This window comes from Mustela nigripes, chromosome 9, assembly GCF_022355385.1.
Source record: "Mustela nigripes isolate SB6536 chromosome 9, MUSNIG.SB6536, whole genome shotgun sequence".
Classification (NCBI taxonomy): domain Eukaryota; kingdom Metazoa; phylum Chordata; class Mammalia; order Carnivora; family Mustelidae; genus Mustela; species Mustela nigripes.
The window spans coordinates 3,563,221-3,583,457 of NC_081565.1; the positions used below are offsets into that span (position 1 = coordinate 3,563,221).

At 54.1% G+C, this 20,237-nt stretch overlaps 1 protein-coding gene across 4 annotated transcripts in view; it reads left to right on the top strand.

The window, feature by feature from the left end:
* The window catches only part of AK8 (adenylate kinase 8), a 114,571-nt gene that overhangs the window by 34,910 nt on the left and 59,424 nt on the right, over positions 1-20,237 (top strand). For 3 of the 4 annotated variants that reach the window (XM_059410443.1, XM_059410444.1, XM_059410446.1), the window contains 4 exons: positions 428-499; positions 1,427-1,627; positions 3,357-3,488; positions 11,571-11,660. In XM_059410443.1, coding sequence (XP_059266426.1) covers positions 428-499; positions 1,427-1,627; positions 3,357-3,488; positions 11,571-11,660 — 495 coding nt within the window. The remainder of the gene's footprint in view (positions 1-427; positions 500-1,426; positions 1,628-3,356; positions 3,489-11,570; positions 11,661-20,237) is intronic. The other variant, XM_059410445.1, reaches the window with a different exon arrangement.

Here is a 20,237-nt window from a genome sequence, read left to right on the forward strand (position 1 = left end):
ACAACATACTTGAAATTTTCATAAAGCCCAAGGCATTCGGGGATAGCTCTTGGAGGAAGGAGGTTTTGTTTTGGTCCTGGTGGTTCCTTGTTCTCCAGGAATCCCACATCAGAGAAACTCTCTTTTGGAAATAGTCCAAAATATGGCAAGGGCGTTCCGCACATAGATGTGCCTTGGAGCGTTATTACAGTGAAAATTGTTAGGTATGTGTTCAAGGGTGGCCTGCCCGCTGTCCTGAGACTGTCTCTTCGTGGTCTGGTGCCGAGAAGACCACTCTACAGGACTCCTGGGGCGGGAGATGGTGGTTGTGTTAGTGTCTCGTTCCATAGCAAGAGAGACACGAGACAGGTGATTGGCCCACGAGATTCCAGCGTCTGGGACCTGCTGCCCACCATGCCTGGTTGTGCCGTCTTCTTTTTCTGTCCAGTTGTGCTGAGCGCTCCTGACACCGTCCTGATTGAGAGAAACTTGGGCAAGAGAATCGACCCTCAAACGAGAGGTATGCCGTCTCCACTGCACCCCGCTCCGTGGAGTTTCAGACACGATCAATGATCGATGATTATCAGAGTAACAGGCCGCCCACCATTTACTGGGCACTTCTCCACTTCGGGCACCTGCAGAAGGCCCCGTGGGGGCCACATAGGATCAGATGCTGCAGGCTGGGCCTGGAGCCGGACGTCGCTTGGGAGATGATAAACTCCAGCCAAGGAGGAGATGGGGGTTCCAGGGGCTGAAGGAGGAGCCCAGGAGATGTTGAGCTGGTTCTCCGCTTTCAAAGACTAGGCAGTTCAGCAGGGGGCCGGGGCCCTTGAACTCTGGCCTTAGGCTTTGGCAGCAGACCGCCCTGGGTTTGAGGACCCCAGCCCCCCCCTTTTCATCTGTGTGATGTGGGATGAGTTGCCCAGCATCACCAACACTCTGTTTCCTTCCCTGTCCCTGGGTGAGACCTCCCTTGTGATCTGATTGATCACAGAGCCTGACAGCTGCGTGCAGGTGGCCCACGATAGAGGCCCTCAGAAGCCACGGCCGTCCTTCCGTTACACTGAGAACCCTTATCCTTTTGTTCTTTTTTTAAAGATTTCTGTGTTCATTTTGGAGAGAGAGAGAGAGAGAGCACGAGTGGGAGGGGTAGAGGGAGTGAGAATCCCAAGCAGACTCTACACTAAGCACAGAGCCAGACGCAGGGCTTGATCCCACGGCCCTGGGATCACAGCCCCGGGATCACGACCCTGGCCGAAACCAAGATTTGGACCCTCGACTGACAGCACCACGCAGGCGCCCCCCATCCTTCTGTGATTTTTTAATAGAGCCCAGGCTCGTCCCACAAGCTTAGTGTGGATCAGCAGCCCGAGACTCACACAGGCTTCGGCCCCCAGACAGCACGCGCTGGGCAGTGACGCTGACCCCGTGCCCCTCCCCCACGCAGAGATCTATCATACCACCTTCGACTGGCCCTCCGAGTCTGAAGTCCAGAACCGACTGATAGTGCCGGGGGACATCTCGGAGATGGAGACGGCACGGAAGCTGCTGGAGTACCACAGGAACATCGTCAGGATCCTCCCTGCTTATCCCAAAGTCCTGAAAGTCATCAACGCTGACCAGCCGTGCGTGGACGTCTTCTACCAGGGTAAATGCTAATGGCGGGGGGCTCCCTGGGCGCCTCGACCGTCCTCATCCCAGGGCCGACCTGCAGCACGGCTCAGGGTCTTGAGTCCACTCAGAGCCGGGGTCAGCAGCCCCACGCCCACCCCCGCACTGTCACTGGAGCACTAACAAAGGTTCACGGACAGCGGCTGGAGCAGGTGCCTGTGCGTGTGTGTGTGTGCGTGTGTGTGTAAAGGTTGAGCCCTGAGACTCTGGAGCCAGGGGCCCTGTGTTCAAATCTCATCCCCACCACGCATCAGCTGTGCAGTGTTGGGCAACTCTCGTACCTTGTTGGCCTCAGTTTTGTCATTCCTAAAATGGGAACAAAAATCGTGTCTTCCTCATCGGCTTGGGGGAGGATTACTTGGAGCTCTGCAAATCCCCTCTCTACAGGGATGGGTCCAGCAACGGGTACGGAGAAGAGCCCAGTAATGTCAGACATCATTGCTGTTGGGACTCAAGGTCCTGTCCAGAGAGGCCAGGGAAAGTTAGAACGATTCTCTCCCAGAGCAGCTGAGTTATAATTTGTAATTGTCTCCACATCCAACCAAGTACCGCCTTCCACACAATGCCGGGTAGATGGTACCATAAAAATGACCGTCAGCAGTTGCCGATGGCCCTCGCTGGTATATTCTCTCCAATCTCTTTAAGGAAAGTTTTGTTTTGGTGGTGGTGGGGGTGCTTCTGAGCTCCCTGTGCCAGCTGTTCCCTTGACCCCCACCCAGGAGTCCCAAACAGGGACCGCACAGCCTTGCTCCCCGAGGGGGTCAATCGGTCTGTTGTGGGGGAGAAAGTCTAGAAAATATCTCTAAAATAATCCGGGCTATGGATACCATGCCACTTTCCAATGGTTTTGCATCTCGGAAGGGTCTTTAGTAGCAAACACTACGTTCTGAAGATAAACAGCCACAGCATTTATCTTATGGCATGATTCTGAATTTACACATTAATTACTTCCAAATTACTTAATTAAATTTAAAAGTTCATATGATCGTTCATAAAGAATTCATGCCTGGAATTGTAAATAAAAATGTGAGTGTCTGCATATTAATTATTATTAATTAATAATGCAGACAGATAAATTGAAAATTGGAATGCCAAATTCTCTCTGTGTTGTTTTTTTAATCTCTCTGCAGTGCATGCAGCAGCCACACATTTTTAAAAAGAATAATTAGATGTTGAGATTGTCAGGGGGATCATTACTTCTAATTAACTTAGTTATTTACTGTAAATTAAGCATCGTTTGCAAGCAGGCAGCTTTGCCCCTAGTGTTCGTGCGTTTCAGATGTGCCTGGATCGTGGCACTTCTGAGGCTGGAGGGGCGTGGGGCTGGGATGGCTTCCTCAAGCTTATTCTCAGGGGCAGAACATGTTACCCGGGCAGCGGGTTAGGGAGAGCCCCCCCCCCCCCAGCCCAGCCAGCTCTTGGCAAAACGGGGCCAGAGCCCGACATCTCCCGTGGGAATGTCGCACCCCTGGAATGAGATCATGTCCGCAGAGCACTTAGCTCAGCGGTTCACACGAGCTGGTGCGTGACGTCATGGTGAGGACTGTCGCTAAGATCGTGGGTCCGCTTACAGTGGGTCTCCACACAGCTGCGAGCGAGAGAGGTAATTGCGGCTGTTGAGAGCACCTGCCCGAGCACAGGAGCTGAAAGCCGGTTTCCCTTTCTTCGGGACCCGAGTTTACTGTCCTCCCGTCGTCTCTTTCCAGCTCTGACCTACGTCCAAACCAGCCATCGATCTAATGCCCCGTTCACTCCGCGGGTGCTGCTTTGCGGGCCCGTGGGCAGTGGGAAAAGTCTGCAGGCGGCCCTCCTGGCCCAGAAATACGGCCTCGTCAATGGTGAGTGCCTCGGCTGCGCCCTGTTTCTGGAGGCTTCCCTGCCCACCTGCCCCCCCACCGCCCTCCTCGGCTTTCCCTCCTCGTGGGTGTGTGGAGATCGACAGTCTCGGTTCTCATTCTTGCTCTCAGCCGTCAGCGATGTTCAGGCAGTCCGTCTTTGCACAGATCAGCTTTGTTCCTCGCAAAGAATATGGCCATTAAAACACTAACCGCTAAAAACACATCCAGAGAGGCAGCACGTTTCCAGTCGTCATTTGTTCCTGCCTCTGGAGCAGTCGTGCTTCTGGGCTCCGCAGGGCACGTCCTCCAGCCCCGGCGGCCTCCCCGGAAGCCACAGCTGTTGTGTAACCCGGGGCGGCTGTGGATTTATTTTCTCCCGTCCCGGATGGCTCCCCCCAAACCCGCGTCAGCGTGCTTGCAGGCAAACGATTTCTGAACCAGAGGACTCCTGGCTCGCACAGTTTCAATAAATATTTTACCAGGAGGAGAGAAAATATTGAAATCAGTTCTCCAGGCCTGTCCCAAGGCGGCCTCCGGCGGGTGGGGATGCTAGCCTGCCTTATGGAGGACCGGAGCGGGGAAGCAGGAAGAAGCGAGAGCCGCCCTCGCCAGCAACGCCACCTCCAGGAAATGCCCCACAAGCCCGAGTCACCTCTACTTATGGAGAGAGAAAAGAGTCCTGTGCCCCAAATATAAAAATATGCATAAACATACCTCCAAACTCTGCAGACACACCATCAAAATACATGTGTGTACACACACGAATGTACATGCATCAACCTGGAATTGTCAACGTTTCGACGAAGATGCTTTTTTTTGGGAAGAGTTTTATTTATTTATTTATTTGAGTGAGAGAGAAAGTGAGAAACAGCATGAGAAGGGGGAGGGTCAGAGGGAGAAGCAGGCTCCCCGCTGAGCCGGGAGCCCGATGCCGGACTCGATCTCAGGACTCCAGGATCATGACTTGAGCCGAAGGCAGACACCTGACAACAGAGCCACCCAGGCATCCCTAAAGATGTTTTTCAAACGGGTGTCCTCCAGTATGAAATCTCAAAGCTACTGACAGACTAGCCAGGAGGCAGCAGCCAAAACCGTATCTATAACATGAACTAGGGAACGGAGTGATTATTCTGATTAGTAATGGAAACAGTAACGGTCCTGTCAGTAGTCTCATGAAGACACTGCACAGTCGGACTCTGGCTTGATTAGCATGGAAAAACCCTGGACACCTCGGGGTGAAAAATGCGGATTTTTTTTTTTTAATTTAAACTGAATTACTCAGGTAATTCCTTCTTTGGGCTTTACCTCCTGAAGTATTACAAGGCTGAATTTGCAGCTACGGTTGTGGCTCCTTTGGTAAGAGTGAGCACTGGCCTGCTTGTCCCTGCCCCCACGTGTCTATGGAGGTGACGGTGAAGTCCAGGGCAGGAGCGGCGGAGGGCACGTCTACAAGCCTTGGCTCTCATCCCAGCCCCGTAATACAGCGCACAGCCTTGGTTCGGGCGCCGTCACCGGGCCGTGTGCTGTTGGCACAGGCCGTCAGTCAAGGAAAGCATTTTTCACTTTACATTGTTTTCCACGTACCAATCGCAAAGAATGAGATTACGGGCCTAGATTTCTTCCAAAACCGAAAATAGGAAAGCTCATCATGGTTTCTGCTTTGTTACCTAAAGAGCCTTTGGGGGGCTTTTTTCGGTAATTGAGCTAACTCAGAAAGTTCACTTTTCTCCAAGGCATCCTTGGTAAGCTGAAGACATCAGGAGAACCCCGTAAACTGATCCGAGGGCTCCCCGGTCGGCAGAGGCGCTGTCCGCGGAGGGTTCTCTGCACAGGCCTGTGTGTGCCCAGAGCTCCCAGAGCCGCCTGCTCCCCGGGGCTCCCCTCTCCCTGGTTATGGCTCTTCCCGTGACAGGAAAACAGCTCCAAACAAGCAAGCAGCCCAACACTCAGGCCGGCAAGATTGATTGGGAGACTGGGATGTACAGTTGGTGAGAACATAGAAAGGCACAACTTTCTGAAAGACAGAGGCGTCGTTGGTGTGAACCCTGCAAATCCGGGGCCCAGTGACTTCACTCTGCGGATTTGATTCCGCTGAAACCCCCAGACGGTGAAGGAGAGATGCGCGGGTGCGTCACCAAGGCCGGGGCTGCCTGGACTCTGTTAATAAGAAGACAGTTAAGGAAGTTGCGGGAAACCCATCCACTACAGCACTCATTCTGTCATTGTTAGTTAAAACGAAGAGGGGACAATTAAAAAGAAACCTATAAAGTGACTCGATGTCCGTGATCTGCTGTTCAGTGAGGGAGGGGTGCGAGCCTGTCCGTCACTGACCGTGTTCCAGGCGTGATCTCATTTTTGTTTAAAAAACTGTGTTACGTACATGCAGAAACCATCTGAAGGAACTCATCAAACTGGCTGTCTCTGTGTGGTGGCGTATTATACAACTCTGATTTTTTTATTGCAACAAGTACAAATTTTCTAACCAGAGACAACCATGAAAAATTTTATTAAAATATCATGATCAGGGCCACCTGGGTGGCTCAGTGGGTTAAGCCTCTGCCTTTGGCTCAGGTCATGATCTCAGGGTCCTGGGATCGAGTCCCGCATCAGGCTCTCTGCTCAACGGGGAGCCTGCTTCTTCCTTTCTCTCTGCCTGCTTCTCTGCCTACTTGTGATCTCTGTCTGTCAAATAAATAAATAAAATATTTTAAAAAATTGTTTTTTAAGGGACGCCTGGGTGGCTCAGTTGGTTAAGCAGCTGCCTTCAGCTCAGGTCGTGATCCCAGCGTCCTGGGATCGAGTCCCACATCGGGTTCCTTGCTTGGCAGCGAGCCTGCTTCTCCCTCTGTCTCTGCCTGCCATTCTGTCTGCCTGTGCTCGCTCTCTCTCTCTCTCTCTCTGACAAATAAATAAATACAATCTTTAAAAAATTTTTTTTAAAAAGGTCATAATCGTCCTCATTGAGTGCTTGCTCTAAGAAGAGCAGAGAAGGTGTGGAGAGATCCAGAGCGGAGCATAAGGATCCAGGCGCAAGGCCGGGCTGGGGCAGGGAGTGAACTCCCTCCCCATGCAGTTCCAGGTCTGACTGTGTCCAGAGCCTTGGTGCTGGGAGCCGTTAGGAGACACTGTGGAGCGAGGTGATCGTCGGCTGTTTTTTTTTTTTTTTTTTATGATTTTATTTATTTATTTGACAGAGAGAAATCACAAGTAGGCAGAGAGACAGGCAGAGAGAGAGGGGGAAGCAGGCTCCCCGCTGAGCAGAGAGCCCGATGCGGGACTCGATCCCAGGACCCTGAGATCATGACCTGAGCCGAAGGCAGAGGCTTAACCAACTGAGCCACCCAGGCACCCGGCCGGGGTTTTAAACCATTCTTACATAATGGAAGCCCTGACATGCCACAGTTCCTCTAAACACTTGTTTCCCCACATCTCACAAAAGTTTAATCTGTTGTGTTTTATCATTCAGTTCCAAATGTTTTATCTGCCTTGTGGTTTTTTTTTTTTTAAGTTTATTTCTTCATTTTAGAGAGAGAGAGAGAGAGAGAGCATGAGAGGGAGGGCCGGAGGGAAGCGGATAATCTCAGGCAGACTCCATGCTGAGCGCAGAGCCCAATGTGGGGCTCGATCCCAGGACCCTGACATCACAACCTGAGCTGAAACCGAGAGTCGGATGCTCATTGTGGTTTCTGTTTTGACTTACGTGTTATGTACAAATGCATTGCTTAATTTCCAAATTTGGGGGAATTTTCCGGATTTGGGGGAGGAGTATTGATCTCTAATTCTGTCGTGCTCAGAGAACACACCTTGTATGATTTCAGTCCTTTGAAATTCACTGACACTTATGGCTCAGCGTGGGGTCTCTGTCGGTGGATTCCATGTGCACTTGGAATATAGTTCCCAGCAGTGTCAGCTAGGGTGAGGTGTGTGCGGGGTTGCCCAGTTCTCCCCTGTCCTTGACGATTTCTCGCTACTGTTTTCTCACTTACCGAGGGAGATCCATTACAATCTCCAGCTCTGACTGTGCATGAGTCCACTGCTCTGCCAGTCTCTGCCCCGTGTCGTTTGCAGTGTACTGGGAGCACGTACCCTGAGGACTGCCGCGTCTTCTTGATGAAGTGACCACCTTCTCGTTGGGAGACGCTCCGCTGTCTCCCCAGTAACGCTCTTTCCTGAAGTGTACTTCATCGGATAGTCACGGAGCCCCTGCGGCTCTCCTAGGATTGGGTGGTATATATTCTGTGCTTTCTCTTTTAAATTATCTGTGTCTTATACACAACATATAATTGGATCTTGCTTTCTTAAAAATCCAGTCTGACATTTTATGCCTTTTAATTGAAGTACATCTCCTTTTTAAGTCATACTAAAGTCGTACTAAACCTTTTTAGTATGGTTGCAAGCCTACCATCCATCCCGGTTTTTTGCCTTTTGTTACGTCTTCTCTGTTCCTGCTTTCCCGCCAGCTGTTGGAGTAACCAGATGTTGTTTAAAAGTGCATTTTCTTTCCTCCATTGCCTTTTCAGCTGTATCTCTCGGATTTGTTTCATTGGTCACTCTAGGGCTCACAGAGCCTCATGTCCTTCTCAGGGTGTGCCTCGAGTTAATACCGTAACCGGAGAACCCACAGTGGACATCTTTCCGTTTGCCGTGGCCACCTCCCTGGTGTTGTTTTTGGCCAGACATCTTATTTCCACATGTTATAAACGCTACGATATGTTGCAGTTATTTTTGCTTTAGTCATTTGGTTGTTGTTTTTTTTTAAGGGAAGAAATGAAGGGGAAGGCTCTGGTCGGTCCCACACACACCGTCACGTGTCAGGGCTCTGGTCGGTCCCACACACACCGTCATGTGTCAGGGCTCTGGTCAGTCCCACACACACCATCACGTGTCAGGGCTCTGGTCGGTACCCACACACCGTCACGTGTCAGGGCTCTGGTCGGTCCCACACACACCATCACGTGTCAGGGCTCTGGTCGGTCCCATACACACCATCACGTGTCAGGGCTCTGGTCGGTACCCACACACACCATCACATGTTTGTTTCCATCTGCATTTCCATGTGATAGTCTCTTGCCACCTAAAGAACTTCCTTTAACATTTCTTGTAGCACGGGTCTGCTGGCGACAAACTCAGCTTTCATCTGCTAGAAATGTCTTTATTCCACCTTCATTCTTAAAGCACGCTTCTGCCACACGCAGAAATCTATGTTGACAGGTGTTTTCCTCTTCGCACTTTAAACACGTCACCCCATTGTCTTACGGCGCGCATTGCTTCTGATGAGAACTTGGGAGACTGTTTTGATCCTTGTTCTGCTCCATACCAAGCACCTCCCCCACCCACCTGCTTTCAGTGTTTCCTCTTTGTCTTTAGTTTCCAGAAATCTAACTATGAAATACCTAAGTGGGAACGTGGGGTTACTTGGTGTTTATTCTGCTTGGGCCTTGGAGATTCTCGGACTTGTGGATTGAGATTTTTCATCATATTTTGATTTTTTTTTTTTTTCGGTTTGTGAACTTCTCTTGACCTTTTTTCTCATGTATTTTTTTCTGTCCCTCCCTCCCCCCTCCTTATTCCCTCCGTCCCCCACGTCCCTCTGCTTTCTGGAACTCTGGTCACACGGACGTGAGACTGAGTGATACTGTCTGCCAGCTCCCTCTGGGTCTGTCCTTTCTGTCCAGGCCTCCCTTAACCTTCTCTTTGCTTCAGTTTGGATACTTTCTGTGGCCCGTTTTCCTGTCTTCAGATTCACAGGTTGCAGCCTATCCAAGGATTTTCCACGTGAGATACTGTATTTTCCAGTTCTAGGCTTTGCATCTGGTTCTTTTATATAGTTTCCATGTTTCTGCTGGGATCCCCCAACTGTTCACTCATTTAACCGTCTTTTCCTTTCCAGGTTTAAAAATACTTACGATTGCCGTTGTATCGTTCTTGTATGCTTGTTCCGACATCCGTGTCATCTCTTGATCTGATTCTGTAGCCTGTTTTCTCTCTTTGCAGGGGTCACACTTCCCTGATGGGTCGATGGACTGGTTTTTGCATTTCAAGTCGATTTTTAGTATATATTAGACACTGTGGATCTCCCTTTGCTGAGAGTCTGGATGGTGCGGTTCTGCTTGAAGAATATGGAGTTAAGAATTGCGTTCTAACAGTCAGTTAATTTGCTGAAGGATCAGCGTGATCCCATGGAGGCTGACTTCTCGTGTTTGTTCAGATGAGACCAGAGTGTGTCTCTTCTCGGGCTCGTGTGCCCCCACGCCCAGAGTCTCAGCTGGCTGGGCATCTGGCACCACCTCTCTCTCTGGCTGTCCGAGGGCCAATATCCCTGAGCACTGGGTGCCTCCCCCTCAGCTCACAGCCTCCGGGGAGCTTGTCTCTGTCAGGCCCGGGCGGGGGCGGGTCTCACTCACCATGTGTGCGGCTTTGCATTGACCAAAGACCCCAGGGTTTCTGGAGCTACTTCTCTGCACAGCTCCCTTCTCTCCATCCCCTTGGTCCCCAAATCCTAGTTCCCAATCCAGTCTCTGCTTCCCACTGCTCTGATTTGGCCTCCCCTTTCCCTCTGCTGTGCTGTGCTTTGAAAAGTGCTCATAGGTAGAAATCCTGGGTGAAGGTGGGACTTACTTTGGGTGTCTCCCTCCTTTCAAAGGTCTGGACCCTGTGCTGTCGGTGGTCCAGTGCCTGGAAAGAGTTGTTTCACACATTTTGGTTGGTTTTATAGCTTTTATAGCTTTTTATGACCGAAGCTACTTAGGAGGTCTGGCCAGAATGGGAAGCTAAGTGTGGGTTTGATGTCACACAGACACGGCTTTGAACCCCAGCTTGGGTGCCTAGTGGTTCTGTGACCTGGGACGGGTCACTGCACCTCTTTGCATTCTGAGCACAGGGCTTGCCATGTAGAAAGATCTCGTTGGCCTTCATCATCCCCCATGTTCCTTTAGCGAGTGACATGGCCGGCAGCTTTCGATATGAACCCTGCTGTCCTCCACACAGTGAGTCAAGCATGTCACCCCTGAGGGGTAAGTCTTTGCTGATGGTCATTCTCTTTTTTCTTTTTTTAAAAGATTATTATTTATTTATTTGACAGAGAGAGAGGGAACACAAGCAGGGGGAGTGGGAGAGGGAGAAGCAGGCTCCCCGCTGAGCAGGCAACCCATGTAGGATTCGATCCCAGGACCCTGGGATCATAACCTGAGCCAAAGGCAGATGCTTATCGACTGAGCCACCCAGGCGCCCCAGTGACGGTCCTTCTCTTACACATTCACCATTTTCACTTAATTTTAGGAGTAGTGTTTGGTTTCTTTAATATATGAAGAAAACCCCTTGATCTCAGGCTAAGAAAAGCAAGACTGGGCAGTCAACCCATCATGGAAACTTAGCCAAAACCTTCCCGCTTGGGCGGGACAGACAACGGGGGCTGGGTTTGTTTAAGCCGCGCGGGCACGCCGGTGCCCGTGTCGTGGGTCTGGAGACATGATGGGGCTCACAACAGGAGGGCTCTTTTCTGCACGGGCCAGCCAGCCAGAGAGGGTTAGTGGCTATGGGCCGGGCAACCCCAGCAAGCTGCCTCAGCTGTGAGTGTGTCCATCTGTCCTGTAAACATAGCTGCATCCCACGGAAACGCTTGGCCCATGGGAAGGGCTGTGGGGTGGCAAGCTCGCCTGGTCTCCCCGGGGCAGCACCGGTGTGGACATGAGTGAACAGGTGCCCCCACTACCCCCGCCCCCGGCCCCTGGCGTCACTCCGCCCCGGCCAGTGTCGCCCTCGGGATGCCAGGAGGACGGCGCCCGCAGGAGCTCCCACGGTCACGCCTCGGTGCGTATTCCCTGCACCGCCCACGTTTCGTCCGTTCTCGGCCGCGTGCGGTCCTTTGCATTCTGCACCGCCCTCCTCCGCGGCTCCTTCACTCCCCAGATCCTTTGTGATATTTGCTTTCACTTGGACACACACCCACACTCAGAAAAACCCTTTTATATTTTTCGCAGTGACCTTTTTCTCCCCCAGCAGGCCGCACCGGGCTTTCTTTTTTTCTTGTTCTTCCTTCTGTTGAAAATTTAATGGGTGTCTTTCTGCTCCTCTCTCCCCCAGTCCACTGTGGGCAGCTGCTGAAAGAGGCTGTCGCCGACGAGTCAAAACTCGGCGAGCTCATCAAGCCCTATTTCCAGAAGGAGATGGCAGGTAGGCCACACGCGGCTCAGCGGCCACAGCCACCTGGGCTCTGGGGGTCAGATGGCTCTGTTGGGGCTCGCCGGGCACTGGGGGGGCTCGGCCTGGGGACAGTAGCTGGGAAATGGACACTGGGCTTTCCTGTCTGCAGAGGCTCCGCATTTGTTCCCTGGCAGGGCCCTTTGGCTTCTGGCCCCGCCCCAAGCCAGGGGCAAGTAGATATGCTGTGTTATCCCTGAGGGCTGGGGTATTTCTGTTTCTCGGGAATGTCTGCTTTTCATAACAGAGCACAAAAATCGAGAGCCAGGAGAGGCCACACAGCTGCCCACATCCTTGATTACTGGGTGTACCAGATTACTGCGGGTCAGTATTCCAGTCTCATCAGAGGTCAGGAGCCGGAAGGCTCAGACAGCTTTGCAGAGCCCAGGGCTGAATGGCTGGTGGTGCTCAGGGGCTTGGAGGAGAGGCCGGGCCACATTGTCCTTCCAGGCCTCTGTGAGCTACCGTCTGAGGCAGTCTCTGTCGGCCCCCAGGAAGGGCGCCTGTGAGATCATTCTAGTTCGATTTCCTGAGCCTGCAAATGAGCCACGGAGAAGGGGCCGGGCTGCTGAGGCTGCACAGCCAGGTCACATCTGCGCCCCTCCGCACCCGGCGTTCCTTCCCCGGGCGACACACTGCACACACCCACACCTTCCTCCCTTGCCTCACGCGCGGTCACTCCCCTGTGCGGTCACCAAGTCTGATGGGAGCGCCTCTTGTGGAGAAAACCCAGAACGAAAGCTGCCCCTTTCCTCGAGAGGGCGTGCGTCTTGACAAGGACACCCTCCCAGCGCAGGGCTCGCTGGTTGTCTTCTGCCATCTTTTGGGTTTTGGGGACATGCCCGAGAACAGGCAGCTTGCTCCTAACCCATCAGCTTGAGGACCCCCTGGGGCCATGTCCTAGCTTGGCTCTCCCAAGTCCCCTTCAAGGTGCTCTATTCCCCCAGTGGGAGGTTCCGGTGAGGCAGGCTCAGCTCCTTTGGACACAGGGATCTGCACAGAGGCTGGTGGACGAGTGCGTCTGTTCATCCCTCCGTCACGGGGTATGGATTGAAGGCCATGGAAGCGGGAGGCACCAGGCAGGACTGAAAGCCCGCGTGTGCTTCGGTGCTGCCTCGTTTGGTTTGGATCCTGGAGCTGCCCCTGTGAGCCATGCAGCGCTCGTCAGAGCCTGCGGCCTCTCCGTGGTGAGATGGGGACAGGAGTCCCTAGGTTGCAGGGTTCCCACAGGGAGGGACTTGATGTGCACACGGGGGACTGGCTTGCGTGCTGTTGGAGTCCTGGTCCGAGCTCTCTCCCTCCCCCGATGCTGGTCCCCATCCACGGGCATGAGTGCCACTGGTTCTTGGCAACCTAAGGTGCAAAACTGTCCTCTGCATGGACTGGAGGCCAGTTGAACTCCCTGCTAACAAGCTTATCGTGGTTCGGAGAGAAAGACCACGACTGACCAGACAGATGAGGCCGCGCTCATGGACAGTGGACCGCAGGCAAAGGCACATGGGAGCTCTGACTCCTCTTGCAACTTTTCTGTCCTTTTGGCTTTTTTTTTTCTTGCCAAAATAAGGAGTTACCAAAAATAAGCATTTAGGTGGTTTCCACTTTTGCGCTCCCTCAAAAACACCATAATGACTCCCCTAGTACCTGCGCAGGCTCGTGAACACCCCTGAGCACCTGTCGGGGGGAGAGCCATCCCTGCGTGGTGCGCTGGGTGTCGTCCTCCGTGCCCCGCCGTCTCTTGTTCCCTGTCGCGGCTGCAACAGGCTCAGTGGTTGAAAACAGCACCGGTTTGCCGACGGACAGCTCCAGAGGCTGAAAGTCCTGACCCCAGATGTGGGTTCCAGGCGTGGCTGCGTGCCCTCCGGAGGCCACCTCCTGTCACCCCCTTCGGCTCCCAGAGCCCCTTCCTCTGTCCCCACCGTCTGCACGGACCGCCTGCACATGCCTCGCTCCCCGACCACTGAGAATAAACCCCAGGGTCTTTCCAGTGGTGGGCAAGACATGAAACTGGCTTCCGCTTTGTGTTCTTTGGTGACTCCAAAGGAGCCTGGGCCACAGGTCGCTGTAAAGCTGGGCTCTGCTCTCCGTTGTCTCCTCAGTGCCTGCTGTTGACTTGGCCCTTCTGCACCGCCCACAAAATTAAAGACACAACAGCAGCCACTGCCGTCTCTTGCTAACAGAAGCAGTGAATTCTGTCGTTTCACTGGTCCCGATCTCACAGGGAGAACAGAGATTGCACTGACTTTCATTCACCTATGGGGTCTCTCTACTGGCCAAGAAGCAGCTTCTGAGACAGCCACAGCGTGGGGCTCGCTCACGAGGCTGCTAGGGCCACCCAGGTCTGGCGGGAACCTGCTTCGCCACCAGCTGAAACAGCAAGACAATGTAAATGATTCTGACCCAACTCAGTTTGGAAGGGAAGGTCAGAAGGAACACCGAGGCTCCGCACGGCCGAGCACGGCTTGGCTTCTCCGTGAGTCACCGCAGTCGGCAGCCCCGCTGAGGGCCGCTGAGCCCGAGTCTCGTGTCACCCATCCGGGCCCCGGATGCAGGTCACTTCCCTGCTCCCCAGGTTTGGAGCCCAGTGGGAGGCAGACCCAGTGTTCCCGGGGAGCGTTGGGTCCCCGGGACCAGCAGGGCCGTGAGGATACATTTGGCCTTGCTCACGTGGCTTCCCAGTCCAGGCCTGGGGACGAACCAGTGGAGACACCTCCTTCTGATAAATGACCACATCCGGCCACGGGGCTGGGGAGATGGGCCTCAGACCTTCCCCGGGGAAGAACCCTGACTGAGTGGAAGCAGGCGGAGGGAGGCAGCCCACCCCGCTGGGGGCGAGGCCAGCCCGCGGAGGTTGGGAGCCGGAGGGCCCGCGCTGGTCCAACCAGTGACTCTCCTTTCTGAGGAGGAGGGAGGCACCGGGCAGGGGGGCAGAATTCCTCCCCCAGGTGCTGCCCAGGGCTCCGAAGGTGTCCCCTCTATACTAAGAGCAGCCAGGCACCCACCCCCAACACTGGCGGCCCTCTGGCAGAATTGCAGCAGAGCTAGATGGTGGCGACCCTCCATTGTTCTTGGGGGCCTTTTGAGGCCTGTTGGATGTCCGTCTTCACAAGCCTAGGCGTGTTTCAAATATCTCTGCCCTGGGTGCCAGCAGCATTCCTGGGAACATGGAGAGTGCCTGGCTACTCCCCTGCATGTGTTTCCACGTGTGAAATCCAGAAGCTTCCAGGAGCTCGGCTACAGGGATGGAGATTCTTGTAAGGGCTCAGAGGCCCCGTCACCCTGGGGTAGAACTGGCAGATGTCACCACCAGAGCTTCCCTCCGTGTCCACCCCAGTGCAGAAACCCACCTCCCCACCCCCCATACCAGGCAGCACCCTTCTAGATATCAGACCTCCCGGGCTGGGGCCTCTGCCCTGCGCTCCTGGCTGCTGGCCTGCTCGCCAGCCCTCCTGCCCAGCCCTCACCGGGACCCCCGCCACCACAGGCTCTTGCACTCTCTCCGCTCACCTTGGAGCCGCAAGCCCCCGAGACGGGTGACTCTGCAGTGGTGGTGCATCTTGGCCACCCTCACAGTCACGGTCACCGTCACCGTCACCACCATCGCCAGCGCAGCAGGATCCATCCAGATGTCATCCTTCTCCCCACGGAGCCTCCGCCTCTTAGTCCCCCGCCCAGCGGGGCCTCGTGATGTTACATCCCAGCCGCGCCCTCTGCAGACTTAGCTATGTTCTCCTCCGTCACAGCTGCTGCCAACACCTCCTTCTTCAGAATCAGCAGCAAAATTAATAACCATTGTTTTCCCTTCTTTCCACATTTACTGGGCAGAGGGCTCCAGGGCCCTTCGTAGTCCATTCTAAATCTCTTGATCCCAGCTCTTGGCGACTGCACCACGGACAGAGGGTTGGGGAGAAGCTTCCTCTGTGTCCTAGACTCTAAAATATATGGTTCTGACCTCCCAAACTCCTTCCCACTCTAGCTGCAGCGAACAGAACCTGTTTATTCCCCAGGGTTCCGTGCACTGTGTTCAAGCAGGCAGCCTCTGTGACAGGCAACGGAGTTGGGGTGTGGGCCTTAAATCGCGCGGGCTTAGCTGCCGGGAAGCTCCTGTCTCTTCCACGTGGGTACGAAACAAGGAAAAACTCTTTTGGGGTTTTGGGAAAAAATCCATTCTCAGCTGTTTATATACCATTTAAAGTTAGAGGGGCGGTGCCGGTGGATCCGTTGCCAGGGCGTGTGATGCCCAAGTGTGCTGATCATCTTTCTTTTCCCGAAATCAGGCAAAGGAGCCCCAAGGTCTCAACTCTGCCTGAATGAGCGATGACTCAGTAGTCATCCCTCCAGATGGGGTGCTCAGCGCCTCCTGGGGTTTCGTTCCTACCAAAGGGTCTCGTGGAAGGTGGGATTTCTTCCTTCTGGAGGCCTGGAGCATTCCAGAGAAGGCACCTGTTCTGTCTTTGCCCATTGGAAGGAAACTGACCTTCCTCACCAGCCTCAACTAAGACCATCAGCTCGACGTCTGCGCTGCTTGATTTGTGTCCTTGCCCTTGGGTGTTTCAGCCAGAACTCAAGGTCCTGAGACTGGTGGCGGGAGACATGACCTCCCTCCAGATTGCTGGGTTCAACTAGTGGCCCACGACTGTCTCTTTGGTTCAGAAGGGCTGCCTTCTACCCCGGCTCCGATCATTGTTTCCTTTCTCCAACATCGCTTGGGCTTTCTCTAGAGAAAGCCTACCCAGGGAGAGTAGGAGAAACAGCCAAAGGCATATCTTGTCCTTGTTGGCTTGAGTTTTGGCCCTAAGTGTGTGAGATGTTCGCCTTGACTCGACTGTGTTGCCTTCAGAATGTGTCGGCATTGTCAGGTCAAGGGACCGCCAGCGTGGACGTGTCCCCAGCAGTGGCATTTGACGTAGTCTTTAAGAGGCTCTCCAGGAGAAGGACGGAGAACCGTGCCTTCCAACACCCGCCCGCCAGCCTGTTGGCCCGATTGCAGTGGGCTCCTAAGTCCTGCCACTTCTGTCACCGGCCAACCCGGTCGGCACCCGCAGCAGCTAATTTAGTTCAATGACCCGAAGGCCCAGATTCCTTTGGTGCACTGACTTCCAGGTGAGAAAACAGCTGTTTAATTGGTGTAAGAACTTTCCCCTAAGAGCACCAGTCCTGATGCGACGCAAAAGTAACGTGGAAGACATGATCAGCGAGTGTCCCCTGCGCCCCCTCCCGCACACCCTCCTCTTTCCTAGACACTGCTGTCTGGAGGAGGTCCCTCCTGGCCTGAGCGAACTGAGCGGAGGCAGGAGATTTGGGGGGTGATCCGAGGCTCATTTGCACCCTTTGCGGTGACGAGCCCTCTCGCCCAGCAAACGCAGCCCTCATCACATGCACGAGCCCAGCCGGCCCCAAACCGGCAGGATCATGAGCGTTTCCAGAGCCTTCCATGCATCCGCCTCCCAGGGGCGGTGGATCAGAGCTCTGCCGAACTGCCGCCCTTTTTAGGGGGAATTAATATTCTCGGCACTAAATGCACACGAAAGATTCGACAATAGAGCAGCTTTTCTCTTTTGTTACAAACTTGCAAGGAGTTGCTGAGTTGAAAGACAAAGTAAATCTTCCCGTCTGAGGAGGTAAGCTGAACGGCATCGCTTGTTTTGCTCGGTGCAGCCCGGGCGAGCGGCGTGCAGCCTGGCGGCGGGCGGAGGCGGGACCCGAGGGACCCCTGCCCGGATGCAGGAGGGCTCTGCGCGCGGCGTGTTTGTACCAGCGCGAGACAGCGCGCCGCTCTCTAAATAATTTACCAGTTGATTAATAGACTCACAGGGGTATAATTAGGAGAGGAAGAGACGGTGGGCACAGTAACCGGTACAGTGCTTGGGGGAACGGGAGCCTTTATTTTTTTAAAGAAACTTTCTAGGGTGCTGGGCGTTTGAAGACAAGTTGGGAAGAGCTCAGTGCCTCATCTCTTTTGAAGTGGAAATAGGACAGTTTGAATCCGTCGAGTTTAATTTTTCACAAGCTCTAGGGGCCCCGCAGTGCAACTCCCTTTTTATTATTGAAAAAAACTCTACATTTTTCTTTCATTTTTCTACACACACACACACACACACACACGCGCGCGCGCATGCACGCAGTCCAGGCAGTAAGTAATAAACACATTAATTTACTCTTTTATTCAGCGTGTATTTTATTCGCTTCGCCTCCCCCGGATGTGTCCCCGCGGGTCCCTGTGGCACCCCCACCCAGAGCTCTCCCGCCGCGGGGCTGCCCGTGGGTTGATTAATGGACACCCCCTGTAATTTATGCATTTTAAAGGAACCCTCACCTCGGTCTGACAATGCTTTTGAAGTAGCTCCTTTTTTCAAGTCAAACTTGTGACTTTTCCGCTGGGACTGCTACAAAGATTTCCTTACGGAAACTAGGTAGGAGCCTTTTTGAGCCTGAGTGGAAGCCACGGCCGAGAGAGCCCAGCAGAGTGGCAGGCCTCAAAGTGGTGGCTGCGTTCGGAGGCCAGAGGGCCCGTTGGTGAGGACGGTTCCAGAACAGGGGTCAGCCCTCCCACTTATCAACAGGTTCCGCCCCCAGAGGGTCCAGCTCCTCCTTTTTTCCAACTAGATTTTTGTCGCACAAGGGTCCCCATTCGCTCTCTCTGTTATTACAAAAATGAAGCTTTGCCAGGGTGTCATCAAAAGGTTTGTCACCAAAAGGTCAAAAAGTTGCTTGTTCAATGACTGGTCCAGTGGGGAAACTGAGGCAGCAAGGGGCTCTCCAGTCATTGGTGCATCCTTTCAATGAAACTTTGTCCCCACCAAGGGTGAGGCTTATCCAGTGCCTTCTTACCACCCAGTGGTGTCACCAGAGAGGGGTGGCCACAGATGTTTTTGCTGGCCTGAGTGTTCGTCCAGACTTGCTATGTGCCAGCCGTCCAGATTACAAAATGCAGTGAAACAAAACCCAGACATTTCTGCGAAGTCTAAGCTGAGCCCAGAGGTGCATGATGTCCTTCTCACTCTGACTAGAGCTTCTGGAAGCATTTCCCCTCCAGGGGCAGCCCCGGTGGCTTCCAACCCACTCAGCTGTGAAATCGTCTGCGACAGGTCAGACCCCGAGGCCCCAGTCTTCTCCAGCCTGGAGGTCTCCCGGTGCAGCCGTCTGGGCGGCTGCTCACACTCCCGAGGCAGGTGCAGCCCCTCTCCCTTTTAGAATGTGCTCGATGGGGAGCTGACACCGGCTTCTTTCTCCTTGGGCTGAGTGGGGCCGGACGCGTCCAGGGAGAGGCTGCCCCAGTGACCTTCTGTGGTCCTACACTTTGGACAGTCACTACATCCCCAGAACAGATCAGGGCATGAGACTTGCTGGGGCTTGTTGGCCAGGAGGGGGCTGAGGTGTCCCCACAGGGAGCCTGGCACCGCCGTGATAGATGAGGGAAGTGCCAGGCCACACCTTCAACCCTGCACCTGTCTACCTGCTCTGCCGAGAAGGGGGTGGAAGGGTGGTGGGTACAGAGGGGATTGGCGGGGCGGGGGCTGGGGGTGGGAGGTGAGAGGTGACGAAAGCGTACGGATTATAAAGGAAAGTGCCCACAGCCACCTGTTCCGTCCCACCCGCTGTCCGGGCAGGGGAGGAGAGAGACACCTTTCTCCTCCTCATCTTGCACATCAGACCTTGAATGCACGTATCTGATTTACCCCCTGTGACCTGGACTGCCAGAACTCTGACCTCATGCCCTGCCCTCTGGTCGCAACTGGGAGCTGGTAAGACGGCCTTTGTCTGGGACCTGTCCCTACCCCAGCGCCTGTCCTGCAGGCCCTCACCCCGCATGGTTTTGCTCAGGCTCTGTCTGCCTGGCCAGTGGTCTGCTCCTCGGTCTCCAGCACCGGCATCGCAGGAGCTCATAGTAGGTGCTCAGTTAATGCTTACGAATGAATGAATGAACACATGAATGGGCGAGGGAGCACATAGCAGTTGGCCCTGGATGGCACGGGGTCCAGAAGCTTCTCGGCCTGCATGTCCGTGTAGGTGAGACCCGTTTGGAGGAACAAAGGGGAGAGCAGGTGGCAGGAGGCAGCAAGCAGCCTGACCTGCCTCCAGAGAGGTGGTCCGCCACAGCCCCCCCGAACGGCCAGGGGAGCCGTCACGGTTCCGGCTCTGGATTCCCACCACCAGATTCCAGTCCTGACTCAGCCACTTCCCAGCTGCATGACCTTGGGCAGGCCACCCAGAGCCACAGTGCCCTCATCCGTAGGGTGAGCATTCCACAGCTCCAAGGCCTCGGGTTTGTTAGCCATATAAAATGAACTTGTGTCTATGCTGGATATTTACTCTTAGTAATAAGAGCTAATTAATATTCGTTTCAATAGGGATACAGTTAGTATCAGTTGTATCAATGGCCCCCGTGCTAGAAGCAATGGTAGTAGGAGGTGATCCCTGGGTTACGCGCGTCTGTTTCACGGGTGGATTTTGGATATTCTTTTCCCGTGACTGCTGCCGGCCTCGGGTGCCGGGCCCCGCGGTAACCCGGAACCGGCACAGGCCGCGCGCACCGACCTCGGTGCGTTCTTG